Source organism: Sceloporus occidentalis, unplaced genomic scaffold (genome assembly GCF_023333645.1).
Source record: "Sceloporus occidentalis isolate IW3139 unplaced genomic scaffold, rSceOcc1.0.p SCAF_4, whole genome shotgun sequence".
NCBI classification, from domain to species: Eukaryota; Metazoa; Chordata; class Lepidosauria; order Squamata; family Phrynosomatidae; genus Sceloporus; species Sceloporus occidentalis.
This window is the reverse complement of record NW_028316984.1, coordinates 98,768,818-98,790,790: the sequence shown is the minus strand read 5'-3', so window position 1 is coordinate 98,790,790 and position 21,973 is coordinate 98,768,818. Positions and strand designations below refer to the sequence as shown.

General features: G+C 40.7%; 1 protein-coding gene across 2 annotated transcripts in view; it reads left to right on the top strand.

Moving 5' to 3' along the window:
• Window positions 1-21,973, top strand: part of TMEM86A (transmembrane protein 86A) — a 108,032-nt gene that overhangs the window by 51,736 nt on the left and 34,323 nt on the right. Inside the window, exon 3 of one of the 2 annotated variants that reach the window (XR_016280918.1) lies at window positions 3,755-4,263. Coding sequence is in view for 1 of the 2 variants with exons in the window: in XM_089521024.1 (XP_089377150.1) it covers window positions 3,755-4,182 (428 nt within the window). In the remaining variant the exon portion in view is untranslated. Of the gene's footprint in view, window positions 1-3,754; window positions 21,962-21,973 lie in introns of those variants that run through there. The other variant, XM_089521024.1, reaches the window with a different exon arrangement.

The window sequence follows — 21,973 nt, the reverse complement described above, 5'->3', positions numbered from 1 at the left end:
ACAGAGTATACACGGTGGCCCTGCCCATGGATGATTCTTGTCCTGGTTGTCACTTGCTTTAGTGACACCCCAGCCAAGATTCTCCCCATTCATGGCCAGAGAATGTCCTCTAGTGACAGCCCATTGTCCCTCTGTATGTCAGGTGCCAAAGGTGATGGATCAGAGGCATCATTTTAAAATTCAGCAAAAAGCGATTCCAATGGGTAACACTGAGCACAAAGAAAACAACCATGGTGCCAGTGGTCATAGATTTTCTGGGAGCTATCCCACATGGATTGACCAAACATCAGAATGGCATCACAGAAGATAGCATTACTAAAGAAGAAATTACAAAAAAATATACTATGTGGAACATGCCATATTATCTGATGACACTTACCTGATTCCTACATTCTTGGATGAAATCTGAATCATTGATGGCCCAGAACTCCAGTGAATAACATCTGGCAGACTGTGAAACCAAGATCATACTAATAATAACAACTATGGCAATGTGATCAGCACAGATTGCTAGTCACAGTTGCTTTTGAAGGAGAGGGATTAATGACTCTGATATCCATAGCTGGGTCATGCAGTTATGCATAACAAAAGCGAGTCATCATATAAAATCTGTGAGCTGGCTGAAGGTAAGGGTATTCTGGGTATAAACATGTGCATAAAATAGAGGCAATAGTGGGTGGGCTGCGCCACTTTCCTCCCTAAACTGTACCTTTGCAATTATTCCTCTTGTATCAGCATGATCTTAAATCAACAGAATGTTTATTTTTGCTGAGTTGTTCAAATAATATTGCAATCTGGAAGCACATAAATATATTGTAGAAGTTGCCGTAGCTAAAATCCTGTTTTTGGTCCTTCTGTTACAGAACTCCCATGAATAGACTGTTCTCATGAGTAATGAATGTGACTGAGGGACAAAGATCTTTGGAACATGATGAGATGAAAGGGCAGAAAGGGATTAAGTAACCTCCCCAAATACGTTTTCTGCCAGGGTTTTATTATATGCACATGTATAGTAGTGATAACAGTAATAGTACTATTACCAGTAATAACACCCCTGTACTACTTTAGGGGAGCCAGTGTGGTGTAGTGGTTGGACTAGGACACTGGAGACCAGAGTTTGAATCCCTACTTAGCCATGGAAACCCTCTGGGTGACCTTGGGCAAGTCACATCCTCTCAGCCTCAGAGAAAGACAAAGGCAAACTTTTCTGAACAAATCTTTCCAAGAAACCCTCATGATAGGTTTGCCTTAGACTGAGGCATCGTAAGTCAGTAATGACTTGAAGGCACACAACAACAAATACATGCATTTACAAATTGGGTGGAGAATCCTGTGGCCCTTCGATGTTTTGGACTGTAATTCCCATGATGCCTCATCATTGACCATGCTGGGTGAAGTTGATGGAAACTGTAGGCCAAAACATCAAAAGGACCCAAGGTTCTCTACACCTGATTTATTCAGCATCACCAATCTGCATGACACTTTATGAAGTGCACAATATAGTTAGGCCCTGAGGAATAGCCTCTTCCCTGAAAGATGAGAAGGGTTATTAGTCTTATGGATGACAAGCAGTGCTTTTATCATAATGTGTTCAGACTGAAATGGAGTGAAAGAAATAATGTAGGACAATCTAAGTTAACAGTGTATACTTCAATTTGTTTTAAATTGTACACTAAAGTTGATCACGTGTGAAAGTTGGGCTAGCTAAACAGTGCTTGTAATTCCAGTAAAAGAATTTATGTTAGACCAGACTTAGAGCATTAGATGGACTTTGTATTTTCACAGTGACTTTGTATTTGACTTTCTATTTTCTTTTCAGAAGCTTCAAATCTTCTCAGCTGTTTTCCCCCTATGTTAATTATGGCTAAAAAGGAAATGGCAGCTACAAAGTTTATTAGAATCCTCCAGGGACCTTGACAGCCTATTGGTCATGTTCTGAAGCAAGCATTGAAATAAAGCCTTAGATGTCTTGTCAGTTCTGGGGCATCTAAGATGGAGTTCTTCATCTCTGAAATCCACAAACAGTAATTCACACATTAGGATCTAAATATTCTAACGGCACTAGAACCCATCTGATCTTGGAAGCTAACCAGCGTCTGCCCTGGTTAGTACTTGGATAGGAGATGGGAGAATAGGAAATAAACTAGACTATATTAATCACTTAAAACAAAACAAAATCAACTAAAGCTATTTGAAACAATTTAAAACCATAGTGCATATGCAAATTTGAATTAAATCAAATTGCCCCCAAAGGTTATACAGTCACCGCTCCTTTTTCATGGGGCATCCAATCCGTTCCAGACCCCCTCGTGAAAACGGAATTTTGCCTATATTCAAACCCTATTGGTGCGCATCCCATTCATTCTCTCTCCGTTCGTCCCTTATGCATAAGTGAGGGATGTAGATCTGAAGACCGCAAGAAAAGAGGGAGGACTGTAATAAGAAAGCCATGTTTTGGTTTGATGCCACAGGAACATCAGGGTTTATGCCAATCAGTTTTCTAAGGGGAGGTTATTCCACAACAGGTACCACAGTGGAGAAGCCTCTTTCCCACATCATCCCACAGTTGTTGTTATTATTATTATTATTATTATTATTATTATTATTATTAACCTTTATTTATGAAGCGCTGTAAATTTACACAGCGCTGTACATGCAATCTTTTTAGTTAGATGGTTCCCTGCCCTCAGGCTTACAATCTAAAAAGACATGACACAGAAGGAGAAGGGAGTGGTGACAGGAAAGGGTAAGAGGTCCAGCAGTTCCTCTCAACCTCCGAGGCCTGGACCAAGGCAGATGGACAGGAGGGAGGGCTTGGCATCAAAATGGAAGGTTAATCATTATCCAGGGAAAATACATACTCACAAGTAGGATAATACATATACAGTACATAGCAATACAGGAAATGGATTGATAAACAGTCAACAACAGAACATCAGATAGTAAGCGACAATTATGCGATGCCTGGGAAGGCTTCTCTGAACAGGATGGTTTTCAACTCCGTTTTGAAGCTGGTTAAAGAAGTGATGACTCTTGCTAGTGGAGGAAGAAGGTTCCAGTGTATCAGTCATGCTAGTGGGACACAAAGGAGGGCTCCTCCCACAGACCCCAGACAGGCTTCAGCTTTTTTTCATGGTGGTAGTCAGGATGCACAGGGAAGCCATTGAAATCCACAAACACCTGGACAAATTCAACAGGAAAGAGGAAAACCTTAAAGTAAACAAGGTTTGGCTACCAGTCCTGAAAAATAGCAAGATGAAGACTCAACAAATGCAAATGAGAAATCTCCCAGGGTCAGGGGTTTCCCAGCAGACAATGAGCACTAATGAAGCAGACACTAATCCTCTTTTGCAGACCCTCCCACCCTGAGGCCTGCTATTAGCAACAGAACAATCCACATGCAAATCACTCCTGCCTTTCCAGGGTCACAGAGAACACACACACACACACACACACACACCCCTCCTTTCCAGGCAAGCATTCTCTGAAGATGCCAGCCACAGATGCTGGCAAAATGTCAGGAACAAATTTTTCAATTTTGTTCTTTTGCAAACTTCAGGGGTATTCTCAGTTTACTTACACTTGCCTGTTATACACAGGCAGTGTCATATTTGGTACAGCACTCAGGGAATTAAACCAGACATAGAATACAAAATTCTCAGTTAAATTATTTTGTTTTGTATTGTAAAATTGCCATTGTGATTTCAATTAGTCCCTATTCATTCAATCTTTATTTGATTTCCCCTTTCCCCAGGTTTACTGATGTTTGCCATCACACACATCCTGTATTCCTCAGCATTTGGGATAAAGCCGTTAGACCTGAAAGCTGGCCTGGTGATGGCGCTCATGTCCAGTTTCTGCTACACTTTCCTGTATAGCTACCTCTCAGGCCCATTCACCTATCTAGTGGCTGTCTATGTTGCCTTGATTGGCTTCATGGGCTGGCGGGCCATAGCCGGTGTGCAGCTGTGCAACGATCTGTGGACTTGGACCAAGCTCTCCGCTTGCATTGGCTCAGTGCTCTTCATGGTGTCAGATCTGACCATTGCTGTCAATAAGTTCTGCTTTCCGGTGCCCTACTCACGGGTCATCATCATGGCCACTTACTATGCAGCTCAAATGCTCATTGCACTTTCTGCTGTGGAGAGCCGGGACGAGGAGGTGTTCAAGAAGCAGAAGTAGATGATGACGTCCATCCCAAACTCAGCTGAGGGGCACTGTAGCTGCATTCATCCATACCTGAGGATGGTTCTGATTCTTTAGGTGAAACGGTGATTCCTTTGCTTCCTCAAAGTGTTTTCTTTAGTGTTTAGCTGGCTTTCCTCCAGGCTGATTTGCTGGCGTGTGTATCCCACACTGGAAATTTAGATTGTTCTCGCAGAACTTACTCTCTGACCTTTCCCCCTGCCCCTACCTTGGAAGCTGTAGGAGTCTTCTCAAATAATTCATGGTATTTGTATAATACTGAAGCTAGTTCTGAACATTCCAGAAGGAGAAGACTAATTTCAGAACATTGTTTTTAAAAGAAGGAAGGAAGGAGGTGGGCAGGGGGAGAATAGACAGCATGTTGGGGATCAAGAGCCTTACTGTCAACACTGAATGTGCAAAATCATGTGAAAAGGAGCCCTGGTGCTGTTTAACTGAGCCCTGTTTTTGTGTGCATTGCAGTACAACTGTGAAATTACTGTGTTTCTACACAAGGAACCCCCAGGGCCTGAACAGCATGCAGGAGCATTGAATGGGAGTTTGTATGAGTAGTACAGCTTGTGCTGTCCCTGTGAGAAATCAGTCTGAATTCCAGATTCATACAACCATTTATTTATAGGCCATTGAAAGCCTTTCTTCTGAATGTGAATTCTGTTGAGCCTCTGGCATTCTTCAGACTTAAAAGCAACAACAAAATGCAACAATAATCTCAGGCATGGAGTGGGGAGATGGGAAATGGGTTCTTCTTATCCCTTTCTTCTTTAAAAAGGAAGTCATGATATACCATTAATTGGCTTTTTCAAGCAGAAACCTTTCGCTATGTGTAATCTCTGCTTAGAGCAACCAAATGTGGAACTGAAGAATAATTCAAGTATCTTCAAAAGTCTCTGTTGCCAGATGAGTTGCAATTGAATGGGCTGGCTGATGAAGCTACCTGCTTTTCAGATCTGCTATCGTCACAGTTAGAGGGCCTGGGAAGAACTGGGAGCCAACTTCTCTACCCTGTCGTACCCATCTCCAAAATCCCAAACAAAGCCAGTGGATGGAAAGAGGGCACAACAGCGATGATGCAGACATGATTGCTTAGTGGTACTCTGATCACTGTGAATGAAGGCTGTGTTATGGATCACTAACAAGTATTAGCAAGTTATTGTTTCTACAATGAGCTTGGACTATCAGGGAACAATATTCATTCAGTGAAGCCAATGGGCTTCCATGGATTTGTGCATGTGGAATTTGTATGTACCAGTTCCTATGGACACATGCACATCAATGTTGAGTTGACTTTCTCATCCTCTTCAGCTAGAACTCTCGAGTCTGCAGGTGCCTTCATGCATACAGTTGCAATGCAGGTCATGTCAGCAGGCACAGCAGCCCTGTCACTAAAGTGCTGAGAGAGTTAGTCGATGCACCACTTTTCTAAGCCATTTATCCATCTTCACAGGGCAGCACTAAGGTGCTATAGATCAGTCTGGGAGAGTTTTCAGTTGACCTGCCCTGCAGCAGTCTGCATGAAGACCCCTCTGTGCATGTCCTCTTTGTTACTCATGGAACTTTTGGGGACAGAGGGAAAATGCCTCTTCCTTACACACTGTATTTGACTTGGTTCACTACTCTTTACAGTCTAGAAAATGGAAGATCTTGAAGCCTTTCTTTCTTTCTTTCTTTCTTTCTTTCTTTCTTTCTTTCTTTCTTTCATCTGAACAGTCATTAGATACCACTTACAGTTAGATAATTCCTCTCTTGTGTTCTGTCATTAGAATTCTGTCTTTTCTTGCACTGTGTGGACAGGCAACTTTTAAATTAGTATTTTGATTTTATCTGTCAAACCAGAGAGCATGTGGCTTATAAAAGACCCCCCACCTTTTTTTAAAAAAGTTAATTCTTAGGTAGGGGTATCTCTAAAGCAGTGCTCAACATATTCCAGATTGTTTCTTCTCCCTCCCCTCAGTAAATATTATTTGATAAAATTTGCACATGGCCGCATCCCCGTATTAGAAGTGACATGCAACACATTCTAGTCCTCAGGCTCTAGCAATGAACCATTGCTCTCTAGAAGAACTTGTAGAAGAATTTACATTTGCCAAGGTGTGCTCAGCGTCATAAAGGAATATCTATCTGTTCAGTTATGAGCATGGAAAGTGCTTCAGTGATTTGCATTATAGCTCCAGCAGGCACTGGAAATCAGTTGTGGAAACATGCTAGAGATCCTAATTGTGCTATAAATGTACATCACTCTTATACCACTTCCACAGCATTTCCCAAGGGAATTTCTGAATATTTAAGTAGGTGAATGTGCTGAGAATTCTCTACGGTGTACCTCTAGCTTGTCTCCTTGCCACAGTGCCAGGGCTCCCAGTACATCTTGAATGACTATTACATTTAATCTCTGGTATAGAGTAATTCTAAGTCAAACCATTTCGAAAGCACAGACTGAAAACAGACTAGAGCAATATAACCCTGCACTTCAGGTAAATGCTGAAAGCTACTGTTTGCTGTAGTTTTATATTGCAAAGGGTAGGATTTATGCTGCTGACAAGATATTCATAGAATTGTAGAACTAGAAGAGTCCACAAGGGCCATCTAGTCCAACCCCTGCCATACAGGAAGATATAGTCAAAGCACTCCCAACAGATGGCCATCCAGCCTCTGTTTCAAAACCTCCACCACACTCTGAGGCAATGTGTGCTTACTGTCAGGAAGTTCTTCCTAATGTTTAGATGGAATCTCTGCAAGTCCCATTAGCTCCAGCCAGCATAGCCAATGGTGAGGAATGATGGGAGCTGCAGATTGATTACATCCCTATCCTTTCTCCATGGATTTGAGAGTGCTGGCATCTGTATGGTGAAATTTTTAAATAGTTTATACTGAAAGTCAGACAGAAAAAACTGATTCAGTTTGGGCTATGAGTGCCAATAAGGATTGCAATGTTATTTCAGTCTAGACTCTCTTTCTCTTTCTCTCTCATTCTGACTCTGAAAGATGGAGCCCTGGTGGCGCAGTGGTTAAATGCCTGCACTGCAGCCATTCACTCAAAACCACAAGGTTGCGAGTTCAAGACCAGCAAAAGGGCCCAAGCTCGACTCAGGCTTGCATCCTTCTGAGGTCGCTAAAATGAGTACCCAGACTGTTGGGGGCAAATTAGCTTACTTGCTAATTAGCTTACTTGCTGTTCACCGCTATGATCTTTGGAATAGCGGTATATAAATAAAACAAATTATTAATTATTACTGAGCCTATATTGCACAAATAACTGTGCTGCAAAGCTAGGAATGGAAATAGAGTTGAGGGGAGCTTGTGCCTATTTGGTCTATCAGACTGTAATTGATGCTTTGGAATAACAACAACAATAACAACAACATTTAGTTATGACACCCTTTCCACCAAAGGGTGGAACATCAAACATACCGTATATAATCAAAAACGGACAATAAAACACAACAATATAACAGGCAAAAATACTAAGATACTAAAATAATACACAAATATACTAAAACAAACTCTTTATTCTGTTAAGTTTCCTTTTGCAGACACATGCATCCACCTAAATTCCTGAATGCTTCCTACACTATGTCAGTAGACTCTAATTAGGGTTACTTTCTAACCCAGTACCCCATTGGAAGCAGCAGCAGTAACAGCTCAGCATTTCTACTGTGGAATATTTGACAGGGAATAAGGCAACCTTTTTAGAACTATTCAAAGAGATAGCCATGTTTTAGGAAAATGAATCTAGCAGCACCTTTTTGGCTAACTGGGAAGAAGAAATTTCTAGCATAACAAAGATTTCTAGCTACAATCCACTTTATCAGATGCAACACTCTTAAGAGTGCTAGAATCCAGGACTCAGTCAGTTATACTTTGTGCTGTGTGTCACAGGGATGCAATTTAACTTGTAGAAGATCTTGTTTTAGGGTAGTATGTTGGTCAGAATCAGGATGGCAGTATGGTTTGTTTGTCTGGAGTTCTCATGTGGTGAGTCATAAATCTTATAATGTTTAATGAAAAGAATTTTTTTAAAAAAAATCATGATCAAGGGAAGATTTCTTGACTGACTAATTGTGTTCTGTTCTAAACTGTCTGGGCCTGGTTGATTACTGTATATGATCTGGACTGAACATTTTTATGGGTAAATCTAAATTATCTTTGGGGGTCTTTCGTTGTGTGAAAAGCTGATTGTTGTGAATGTAAAAGAGAAAAGGGAGGAGAGGCATTTGAAATGCAAATGAGCATTTTGGCCAAATTTAGGTTTTGCTTTCTCCACAGGCTCAAGAAGCAAGTCACACCTTATGTGTGAATAAAACATCTGAGCAGCCTTTGTGCAGCTTGCCTGTTCACAAGACCTTCTAGGTCTGAGCTGCATAGATTGTTCCCAATGAGATCCAAGGAGGCAAGAATCCTGTTGGTTATTTGCATAGAACCACTGGATCAATTATTGACTGGTGAGTGAACTCCTAAGTAAATCACAGTGATACAGTGAGTCTACTCTAGTTGGGACTAGTGATATGCCTTAGGCTGTTGTCTTGATACTAACTCCTGTATCTGTTCTTCTGGAATCCCCTGCTGTAAGTCTACAGTTTGTGAAGGGGGGGGGCAGGGGACTCACAATGTACAATCTAGATATAACCATTGGGGGCCATAAAGTTTGAAGAAATCATAGAGTTGGTCTCAAAAGCAAAAAGGGAGCAGTGGTGAGTCACTGTTACAGCTATGTTTTAAAAATAAAACTAATTGTTTTAACATTTCTCAAAAGTAAAACAATTCATTACTTTTGTTTCCTTTTGGGGTAAGAATACACCCATCTGAATACTCGTGGGTGGCTGGAGAAACAAAATACCTTCACCTCCCATCTACCTCATTGTCACCTCAGCACCACAATTTACTGTAAGTCACCTTGGGTCCTGTACCAGGAGAAAAGTGAGATGTAAATTAAACAAACAGAGAATGAGGTAGCAGCTCAAACCAGTGCTTCAATCTTGTCATATGTCTCCTCCACCATTTAGTGATGACATGCCCCATATTACTAGAAAAATAACAGAAAGGTTACTTGTACCACAGGAGTAGTAAATTTACCCTTCATGAAACCATAATTGTAATGCAGTTACACCTTCATTGTTGGGGAAAGGAACTATTTAGATGTAACTAGTTACATTTGGAAGCTCTCAACAACCCACTTCTTTGGTATTCTTGATAGGTGGACATCCATCTTCTGCTGAAAAACATTGCAACAAAGGAGACGCTGACACTCTTCTTGGCAGCCAGTTTTATTGTTGCTCACAGCATCATAAAATCCTTGCTAATATTTAGCTGTGATCCACTTTCTGGTAATTCAAGCCCATTAGTTTGGGTCTTGTGCTCTGATGCAACAGAAAACAAATTTACTCTGTCAGCTTTAGACAGCCTTTCCAGTCATCAAGATCATGCTCATATAACTTCCTAACTGCCTTTTCCAGGAAAAACATCCAATTTTGGAGAAGGACCATAGCTCAGAGGAAGAGCATATGTTATGTAGATTATGTGTAGAATGTTCAAAGTTCAACCCAGGTAGGGATGGAAAATACCTCTGCCTGGAGCTCTGGGGAGCTGCTTCCAAACAGTGCCAACAGTACAGAGCTAGATAGATAAATGGTTTGACTTGGTCTGAGATAGCTCACACCAGAGGCTCACTGTTTTGCATGCAGAAGGTCCCATGTCTAATCCCTGGCATTTTGAGGTAAAAATACAGGAACAATTCCTGCTGAAAACTACTGCCAGTCAACCCGTAGGCCAGGATTAGGCAACTTGTGACCCTCCAAAAGATGCTGGACTGCAGTGCACATCCTTCCTTGCCAGCACAGTTGATGGTGAAAGATGGTAGCAGTTGCAGTGTCCAACAACATCAGGAGGGCCACAAGTTGCTCACCTGAGTGTAAATGGTGCTGGGTCATGATCTATGAAATAACTTCCTGTGTAAAATAACTTTCCTACTTTTCCATCATTTTCATTCAAATTTGGTTTTCAGCACCTTCACCATCTTCTATGAAAATTGTCCACTTTGCATCCAGTCTTAATTTTGCTCAAGAAAATCACTTGTTTCCAACTGGCACCAAAATCACAAAGCAAAGGAAGAGCATTTCTGCTTGAGTCAAAGTTGAGTAAATGGTTCTCTGGATTAGGGCTTGCTGGGGGAAAAAAATTAAGCCCTAACTTTACTCTTGGTTCTATTTAGTCTGAGATCTTTTCAGCTTGCCCACTCACTCCAGTCTTAAGTGCCATGTAATATATCACAAATGGGCATAAAAGCACCATGAGCTGCTCCTTAATTGTCTGCTAGCTACAGGCACTCATTTCTTCATCCAAACGCTAAGCAGATTTCATACCCATGTCTTCCCTTGCAGTCATTGCTGAGGAGGTATTTTCTCTCTTAGAAGAGTCACCAGGAACACTTTCCTTTAATGTGTGTCTTTTCTTTGTGTGAACACTAGCTCTACATAAGAGAACTGTTGACCTCTTTTCTCCCAATTAAGGCTACTAGGATTACACAAGTCTCTGAAATTGTTTGTAGGATAATGCCGCTTCCTCCTCTGTGCTTCAGAGGGTGCATCTGCACTTCAGAAACAACCCAGTTTGACACTACATTTAACTGCTATGGTTCAATGTTATGCAATTTTGGGAATTGTAGTTTGTTGTAGCACCAGAGCTCTCTGACAGAGAAGGCTAAATGTCTCATAAAACTACAGTTCCCAGAATTCCATAGCACTCAGCCATGCCATTTAAAGTGGCACTTCATTAATTCTGCAGTGCGGATGCATTCTTTAATGTGACAGTCATGGTTCCAAGATTGTTTTATCCTTGCACAGAAAATCATGGTGTAAAATAGCTCCTAGGAATGTATTGTGCACTTCAGACATTTTCTGGGAAGGAAGTGAACTAAAAATTAAATATTTGTTTGCATTCATGATGGGGATGTAAAAACAAAAGAAGTTATAGGTTGAAAATGGAGATTTGAAGAAAAACATTGGTAAAACAAGAATATTTGGGCAAGATTTTATTTGTACATAGTGGGTGTACACTGGGTGCATCCAGAGAGAGATCTTTGTTTTTATTTCCTTTAAAGTCAACTCTGAGTTATGGTGACCCTATCATTGGGTTTTCTTGGCATGATTTGTTCAGAGGAGGTTTACAATTCCATTCCCCTGAGTCTGAGAGTGTGTGACTTCTCCAAAGTCAGCCAGTGGTTTCCCATGGTTGAGTGTGGACTCAAACCCTGGTTTCTTGGAGACTTAGTTCAACACTCAAACCACTACAGAATGGTGGCTCTCTTACTGTACACTATTAACATGCAGCTATTCCATCTTCCCCCCACCCATTTTTTTTTTTTTTTTGGTAAGAGAAAAAAGTTGGAAGAAACAGTGGAAAATGAATTACATCCGCCAATTGAAAATGCCATCCCCTCCCTCCTTTGAACTTGTATGAATGAGACAATGCCAGTGTATAGTAAAGATGTCATCTGAAATCTCCATCTACCACCAGTGGCTGGTGGCTTCCCTGTCAGTGGGGGTGGAATCTGTTTCAGGTTTTAATTACAACTTGAAAGGAATTAGTCAAGGTGCTGAATCTGTTTTGGATAATTCGAGTCTGGACTAAAGTTCAGAGTGGATTCCCATGCCCACTGACATGAAAGCACTGTCAATGCCATACTTAAAAATGGAATCCAGAACAGTGTGATCAGAAGAGTAAAATGCCTCATTACATAAAGCAATTCCCTTTGAGATCACCTCCTACTAGCTCCAAACAGGCATTTGTTCCATTCCATTTCAAGATATATACTTTTAAAAAACAGCAGAGAACCAATTGTGCCCATAGCTCCACATGTAGTTCAGCATCCTCCCACTGCCCAACATGCCCTGGAAGGCATCCCTGTTGCCATCACTGGTGGAGAAGGAAGAGAAAGGGAGAGGAGATGGAGACCATAGAGCAGTGGTTCCTAAGCCTTGATCCTCCAGGTGTTTTGGATTTCAACTCCCAGGAGCCCCAGCCAGGTTGGCCAACTATCAGGAATTCTTGGATGTGAAGTCCCAAACATCTGGAGGACCAAAGTTTGGAAATCCCTGCCATAGAGAAACAGCTAGTCTCTGTTTAGCTATGTGGAAAGAAATGAGGGTGTGCTCTCAAATAGAGGGCACCCACCTTTCCCTTCTCCCAAGAGCTCAGAGCAGTGAGACCTCTATAGACTGAATTGCCTTGCCCCTGCCTCCTTTACCCATGGGTAAATGAAAGCAGCAGGAGTCCCAGATGGGGCTTGAGATCTGTCAGGCAGTGGGAGGTTATTGGATGAAGCACAAGAGCAAGATAGCACTCTGTGCCCTGTCCAAAAAGGAACTTACTGGTAGGTGATTAGATGTCACCAATAAAATGCTGGCCTGTCTCTGCAAGAACTTTATATGTGTATTTTGTGGTTGTTGTGTGCCTTCAAGTCATTTTTGAATTATGGCAATCCTAAAGTGAACCTATCACTGGGATTTCTTAGCAAGATTTGTTCAAAGGGGGTTTGCCATTGCCTTCTCCTGAGATTGAGAGAGTCTGACTTGCTCAAGTAGGTTTCATGGCTGGGCTGGGAATCGTACCCTGGTCTCCAGAGCCATAGTCCAACACTCAAACCACTATGCCACGTTGGCTCTTTATATATGTATTCATACAGATAAATACACCGATAAATAATAGAATGGTTTTGGGAAGAAAAGAAATTGTGGTTATTACAAATTTATGTCCTTGTCATGGCTCCAGTTATTTAATTACTGTCCTTGTTGAATGTTTGCCTGTAGCATTGCTGTTTTGGCATCTTGAGGTCAGATGAGGAGCAATTGGCAGCAAGGCTAGGGACATTCTCAAAAATATGAAGAAATTTTCACAGTACTATGGGAAGGCCTGATGATTTTGAATGAAAGATCTGGTTTAAAATAATATAAAATGTATAATCTCTTGGGCTTTAATGCTGTTGCATAATATGGTCAACATTTCATTCATGTGAGAAATTGTGTCTGGTTTGGATGAGATGGCCATAAGGAGATTTAGCAATTTGGCATTTTCATTCATCTAGTCTGTTCATCTGTTGGCCGCACCATGACCTCTGCCCCTTGTCAAATTGTAGGGTGAACCAGCTTATCCTGTGCCTAGCTTTTGCAGATTGGCACCTCTTCTGGAAAAAAACTAGTGCAGAAGTAATATTGAAACAGTGTGCTTTTTTAGGTGGATAGATGGGTACCAAGAGAAAATGAGTATTAAGATCACTACAAAGTTCTATTTAAATATTCCTCAGAAGGGCATCCTTTGCTCTGAACAGGGCTTAAAAATCAATTTGCCAGTAGCAGATGGTGAGTTGAAATGTGCTGTCACAGTCCCTGAATAATGTGTTGTAAAATGACATTTTCTTTTTAAAGCAAATGTAGTGTGTGTGTGTGTACTTGCATGTGGAGACATTTCATGATTTCCCACACTTGTATTGTTGCTTTGTTTGCACTGTATGAGGTTATTTGTAACAGACTCAGCAACATATTTTTACTGCAGACATTGGGGAAGGATAAAGATAATTAAAAATCAAATACATTTTCAACTTGGGGAAGTTTAATTGTGCAGTCCTAGCTCCTTAAAGCATATATGGTCTTGATGGGTTAAAGTTTCAATTACAATTTACATTTTTTGTCTTTTGGGGAAAAAAATCTTTTTTTCCTCTCTTTTGAAAGAAAATTCTAATTTGTTTTGTCATCTTACTCCATTTCTCTGCATGGTGTCCACTCTCCTTTCAGTGAGTTTAACTTCTTGCACCTCCAGATATGTCTCATATAACTCGCTACAGTAAGGTAATTCATTTCATTTTATTTGCTTTAGTTATTTTAAATCACTTTAACAATTTAAATACTGGTATTCTAAAGCCAGTAGTTTAATACTAAGTGGGCAATTATTTCTGAACTGCATACTACTACCCCTTGTCATCTCTTGCAGATCTAAAAGAAATGTGCTTGTCAGGATTCACAGACAAATGTTTCCCTTGCTCAGTTTAATTAGCTGAATTTAACACCCCACCCCAATGCTACTAATTATGGATTGTCTCTGACTGGGATTTATGGAAGAACAGGTAAAAGTATTCCATATATTGACTGTGGGAGGGGGAATACCTCATAATTCAGCAAGCAAAAAAGTAGCATCTCAAATCTTGTTTCTGCGTGCAGACCACAATTGTGTTGTTCCTGTATGGGCAAAGGGGTATTGTGAGGGTGTGGGGCAAGAAACCAACATCCTGCATATGAGATATGAGGCTTGGTAGTCTACATCAGCCAGTAGAGTGCAGTGCTTTATCCTGCTAGGAATTTTGAAATACTGGAACTTGAGTGCAAAGCATTTCCTCACTGAAAGTCTGGGACTTAGGAAATCTGGGAAAGCAATGGCAGCTTTCCCCCTTCCTAGCTGCCATTGCTGGGTACTGCCTAGGAGCCTCCCTCCCACCCCAGACCATAATTGGTGGGAGAATCACATTTCAATGCATCAAGGCCCCACCTTCCATGGTGGTGATGCTGGTAGACATTGTAGAAAGAGATGCTGAATGACTCCTTCTGCAATGTCCAACCATATATACACTCCTGAAATCCCAGGTGATGCAAGTGTATGTTATCAACAAGACTCTGGTCATGCTTATATGAGAATCATAGAATTGGAAGATACCTCAAGGGCCATCCAGTCCAACCCCCTGCCATGCAGGAATACACAAAGTATTCCTGACAGATGGCCATCCAGCCTCTGTTTAAAGATCTCCAAGGAAGAAGACTCCACCACTCTCTGAGGGAGTGTGTTCCACTGTCAAACAGCCCTTACTCTCAGGAAGTTCTTCCTGATGTTGAGGTGTTATCTCATTTCCTGCAGCTTGCATCCATTGTCCTGGTTTCTGGACCAGCAGAAAACAAGCTTGCACCTTCTTCCATATGACACTCTTTCAAATATTTGAACATGGTCATTGTGTCATTTCTTAATCTTCTCTTCTCCAGGCTAGACATACCCAGCTTCCCATAGGGCATGATTTCCAGACCTTTCACCATTTTAGTTGCCCTTCTCTGGACACTTTCCAGATTTTCAATATCCTTCTTAAAATGTATTTGTTTTGGCTCTGAAGGGAAAAAAAACACAATTCCAGACATTTATATCCTTTTCTTTCTCTATAATTGGGTGACAGCACTGGCAGAACAATCTATGCAATGATCAGAGAGTCTTTGCCACAGAAGGGTTTTCATCATCTACTTCAGCATGCACAGATATCTGCACTGAGAACCCCTTTTCTTTTTAATAATGGTGGAATGTTATGAAAACTGCTGAGATCTGGATCTCAGCTGTAGAGATCCATTATGTTGCTAAATCTTGCTTTGACATTTGTGTTGTTGTTTCCTTGTGTAGGTTATGAATCAGTTTAGGCTCTGTTTATAGACAAAGAGTTGGGCATTTCCCACATGATTGGCTTTGTATAGAGATATACACCCCCCAGCTACATCAAATCACACAGCCAGTTAGTCGAATGGGGCTTTATTGAAATGGGAAAGGAGATATGCATACAGATGTATACCTTCATTTGCAATTTCTCTGTGTGTGGAAGGCTGTGGGGATTAGGTACATAAGTGTTATTATAATATATTGTAGTATACAACAAGCTTAAAAGTCCCTTTTAAAAGTTTGCCCAGTTGTAGTGGTAAAAATACCACTTTTGTAAGGGTTGGTTTTTTTTTGAATGCAATGGTCAGGGACGTAGCCAAGGGGGGGGGGTTCTTTGGTCTGGACCCCCCCCCCCCCTTCCATTAGAAAAATGAATGGTGTGTGCTGCTGTGCCATCACGCCCAAGCCCCATTATAATGGTGGCACTTAGTCTGGACCCTCCCCTTCCTAAAATCCTGGCTACGTCCCTGCAGTGGTTAGTACTGTTCTTCTATGATGGGGGGTAGTTTCAAGCATAATCTCAGAACAAAACACAAACTGGGAAAGAAGAGGAAAAGTGGCCAGCATCTTGTTTTTCAAATTGTGGACAGTATCAATTAGTTTCTTTAAAAGTTTGCCTAATGTGCAAAGACTGTATTCAGAGGCTGCATCTTAAGCCTTTTGCTGCAATGAGGGCTTTCCTATACTGCAGCATGTGTGTTGCCTTCAATGTAGGCTCATGCCAAACTGTGTGCATACCATCCATGTATACCACAGCAGTAATCCTATGCTTAATTAATACTAAGTTTATTGCTTCCTCCTTCTTGGTAGTTTGCAATTTGTTCCTCTGATTTTGCTTCTTTGTCCATAGATTATCGTTTTTTAAATTTAAAAATTCAGTGCACAGTTTTGAAGACTATTTTGGGAGTTAAACATGTGTCTACAATTTGGGATCATTGGGATTTCAAAGTATTTAAAGCTCTGGCTGAACTGGGGCCCTGTTTTGCATGTTGTCCCCACACTGATATAGCATGACTGAAAGATGGCATCTTGCACTTGTGCTAGAGTATGTTGCTTTCAAGGAGTAATAACAAAACAACAACATTCTTTGGTTTTGTATCAGAGCATTAGGCAAAAGGTAATATGCAAAATAGTTTTATGGTGAAAGACTTGGCTCTTAAAAGCAGAATATAAACATTTTAAAGATATAAACTGGTATCAAATTAATTTTGGGTTTTTTCACATATTATGCAGTGACATGTTCAGATTTGTCAGTGTAGATGGTCTATCACTCTCAGAATCTCCTAGCACAGTTGGGGATTCTGGGAATTGTCTCTAAATGTAACTTTCCCTTGCTCTGGACCACACCCAACCTGCTGATGAGCATACCCATTGTGAAACATATGTCTTCACTGAGCATTTTGAGTGAACCTTCAAAACAGGAGTGAGCAAAATGCAACCCTTGGGACCCCTAAGTGTGGTTCCTGAAACTTCCAAAGCCCCAAACCCTCTCCAGGCAGATTTTCTGGTGTTTTTTTGCCCCTAACACACTGCAAAGCTGCCCAAACCCAGTGAAAAATGGGTAGTTTGCTTCCCCTAATCACCCAAATGAAAGGGGGGGAACCCCAGCCAAAATGGTGCTGGACGTGATCTTTTATTTAGGGAAGGGTGTTTAGCAATAGCAATAGCAATTGCAAGTACATTTCTATACCACTTATCAGTGCACTTAAGCACTCCCTAATCAGTTTACAAAGTCTAAGGCAATTGCCCTGAACAATCTGGTTACTCATTTTAGTGGCCTTGGAAGGATGCAAGCCTGAGTTGAGCTTGAGCCTCCTGGCTGCAACTGAACTCGCAACCTTATAGCTTGTGAGTGAGTGGCTGCAGTACAGGCATTTCACCACTGTGCCACTGAATTCTGTAGTGCCCCATTAAACTAAAAAGCCCAAAATTCCATAGGATGCAACCTTAGCAGTTAAAGTGGAATTATTGCACTATAACTGTGTAGTGTGAATAGGCCTCTGTTTCTTTTTAGAACTGAAGAAGCAACAGATTGTGCTTCTCCATAACATTTATTAAGACAAATTATGTTCACGCTCAAAGTTCACCAACTGTAGCATAGCCCTCTTTCCTGTCTCTGTCCAGACTGAAAGATGCCAGAAGGGCATTGCACATTTCCAGTGAGGGCATAAATCTTGAGAAAGCCAATCAAAGGCACCTTCACACAGCACTGGAAGTTTAAGGTTGTGGCCACCATACTGTTGCCAGGTTTTCAAAAAAGCAACAAAGGCAGTCAAAATTCCTGGCGTGTGGAGTTGTTGATCAGAAAGTAGTTATTAACAAGTTTGTCTTGTACCTAAATACCAAATTAAGGTATTGATTTCAATTAACTTAGCCGTGTATTTCTCTGTAAAATTAACATATTGTCCACATGCATAAATTACATGATACACGCTTCTGTTTCTATGAAGGGGCCACAACCCGAAATACAGCATTTTTTGGGGGGGAGGGGGGCATCTACTTCAAATCTATATAGAAGAGAAAGTTTTCCAATTCTCAAATAGGGGACACTCCTTATAATAACACCTGCCAGTCTTATAAGAGGCAGACTTTATGGCCCTCAGAGTTAATCTAGTGAATTGAAAATTCTTTCCTCTTCCCACTAATCAACAACATTTTCAGCATTGTAAAAATATGGAGCAAATCTCTGGTCCCAGTTCCCAACATTGTACTGGGCCCATAAAAACTAAACATAAACATTGGTATGTGGGCCATTGCTAACATAGACTTATAATGAAAACTGTAATTGGTTTGAACTCAGATGCAAATACAATGTGAATGTTACAATCTTTCATGCTAGGTCTGTTTTCCTTTTATTTTCAGTTTAGAGAATGTTCTGTTGTGTGCATTTTTCTTTTACATGTAAAATACCTTACATGCATATAGATATACTAGAAAATAAAAAAATCTCTGGCCAAAATGCCAAACGTGTTTGATAGATTTTTCTCATTGTTGTTGCTCAATTGTTCTAAACCCAGAGGTGGGTGAGGTCCTGCTTTCATGTTAAAATTACATTTTAGGAGTATTGTTTGAAAAGAGCTGCATATATTCTGTATGAACAAGAGATTATTAAGGGAAGACATCATAGTCTAAATATCTAAAAGGCTGTCATGCAAATGATGCAGTGGACCTGGGGCCTGTTCACACCATGCAGTTATAGCACTGTGATTCCACTTTAACTGCCTTGACTGCATCCTATATAATCCTACTGTTTGTTGTTTGGGGCAGCACTAGAGTACTCTGGCAGTGTATTCTAAGTAGCTTTCCCTAAACTGCAAATCCCAGGATTCCATATAATGTAGCCATGGCAGTTAAATTGGAATTATACTGCTATAACTGCATAGTATGAAATGACTCCTGCAGTCTGTTGTGGCAGAGGGCAAGACTTGAACCAGTAGATAAAACAGAAGGAAAGTAAATTATTCTTCAATGGTAGAACTTTCTTAAGAGCAAGCATTATTTTGGTTGAGAAACAAACTCCTTCAGGTAGTACTTTTACTGAAGGTATTTAAATACAGGTTGGAGACCTCTGTGTGTGGAAATCTGTCATAGCAGTTCTACACTGTAGTACCTGAATTTATGATTTGATTACGGCATGATTCCCAAACTCTAGTTCTCGGCATGTTTAGAACTTAAGCTCCCAGAAGCCACAGCCATTTTGGCCAGTAGTCTAGAATTTTGAGCGCTGAAGTCCATAACACCTGGAAGATCAGAGTTTGGGAATCACTGCATTATAGACTTGATGACCTCTAACATCCCTCCAGTCTCTATCATTCTGTGCAAAATAGCTCACAGTCTGATGATGCTTCTAAGTATTTCCAGATAGTTGAGGGAAATTTCAGGTCTAAGAATGTAGTGTATAAATTCCTTTAGAAGTGAAACAGAGGTAGCTGCAAGAAAGCTGTTGTCCATCAGAATCCTTTTCTGGGACCTTATCAAAAGCTAATCTCACCCATTGCTAAAGACTGGAGATTAACAGGCATGGCTGGGAACCCAACCAGCCTCCACTAGAAAGGAGATGTATAATGACTGATTCACAGCTACGATGATTTGCCACTTACACAGTGGGGCTGTTGGCTTCCATGTCAGTTCGAAGTAACTCCACCCTGGGTTTTACTCTGACCTTTAATCCTATTTGATCTAGCACCTTTAATGTTTGGATTAAAGCTGAGAATGGATTCATTCCACTGGCATGAAAGCCAACAGCTGCCATATGTGTATACTCCACTTCCACTTGTGTATACTCTACACCAGGGTTTGGAAATGTATAGTCCTTCAGTTGTGGAACTACAACTCTCATCGTACAAAGGTTGTATTGATTAGAGCTGATAGAAGGTAAGCTCAACAGCCTCTGGAAGACCACATGCTCTCCATTTCTGCCATGCATCAGTGGATGGGAGAATGTGACTGTGTGAATAAAATGTGAGACTTTCATGTATACTAGTAACCACAGTGCAAGTGTCCATTGGCCATGTCCTAGTGTCTATTGTGATTTTTATGGAAAGCATATGAGATGTATATGAACAAGATGTGCTAATTTGCTCTGATTCTACAGTTTATGTGTTGCTGAGGCAACACTTAATGTTCAACTATTTCACCCCCTCACAGTTTAACACATTATATAATGAATGGAACACAGGGATGCAAGTTTTGTTCCCACACCAGTACTCAGCACCACTAAATCAGTTTTGTTTTTTTTGTGAGTATCACTTACTAGATTGGCATCTTCTTGGTGTATTATCCTTGCCTAAGTTACCTTACACATGCAGTTGTACTCCCCTCTCCCCAAATTGTAATATCCATATTCAGCTGAGGGTTGTGAAAGTGGAACTGAGCATGTTGTGCATTGCACATTGTTTTGCCTTGTGCACTGATGGTGTGGTCATTCTTTGCACATCAGTGCACATTTGGTTGTGCAATATTGCAATACAGAGACAAGGTAGCATAGCACAATCAATACATACCTCGGTGAGCATAAAGTTATGTCAAAATGTCTTGATTCAGGATCTTAGCCATTAGTCAACATTGCCAATTCACTTGGATAGCCATGTACTAAAACTGGTTTATCTTTGCAGCTGTACAAGCTTAAAAGCCATGGCTACAGTCCCTAAAGATTTTGCTTACAGTGTACATGAAACCAAAGTGACCAAACTCAACTGAATTAATGATGCCAAGAATTTCATTTAGTTGACCTGGAGAACCAAGAGCCCATAATGCTATGACACTCAGTGATGCTTACTGAGCATTCACTGAAGTGGCTACTAGCGCCGTGGTTCCATCCCATGGAATCCTTGGATTTGCAGTTTAGGAAGGGATGTTTGGGTTTCTTAGCCAGAGAGTTCCTCTGGCACCTCTCCAAACTACATATCTCAGGATTTGCCATGGCAATTAAGGTGGAATCATAATGCTGTAATTGTGTGATGTGAATGAGCCCCAGATAAATGGGACAATTTGGCACTGGTATGAAGTTGTTCCAGTTGCTCTACTTTTAATTTGTTTGCAATTCAGACTGTTAGTGTAATAATGCTTCTCCTTGAGGCAAGGCTTGGAAAGTTCATCTAGAGCTAAAGTTGGGGACAAGGGCAACACTAACATTCCGATCAATAAACTATAAAAACAACAGCAGCTAAGTAATGGTTTCATTGATATAGGATGAAAAAGACCCTTTATATAAAAAAAATAATCTAAAATCTTTATGTCAGGGAAGCTAATGGAAAGAAAGATTAAGAACAAGGTCATGAATGACCCTGGTAGTCTGGGGACTGGAAGCCAAAGAGGTCTCTGAATTAATTTAGCATGAATTGCTGCCTGTTTAGAACAAAATCATAGCAATGGTGGGAATGAGTTCACCCAGACCCACTGGCCCATCTTTTAATATCTTCATCAGAAGCTCTGATGGGGTGCCCCATCTTCTGAAGTGGCTACTAGGGATAAGATTTTATCATGGTGGGGGCTTGTTTGTAGAATTATGTTCTCTTATCCTTGATGAATTTTAGATGCCATGTAAAAATTATTCCGAGATCCATGGACACTCAGTGATGCTTACTGAGCATTCACTAATTGATTTTTGCTGCTGTTGGGTGATCTGAATATGATTTTTATGGCAATGTCTTTAATGTATTCTGTCAGACTCTCATAAAGACTATTGTTTTACAATGAGGGATTAAGTTACTGCTGTAAACTACCATGAAGAAACATTCAATTCAGTGCAACAAATGTAAGTACAGTATTATTAAAATATGGATGACCCTTAACATGGAAATACTCTAGACAGTCG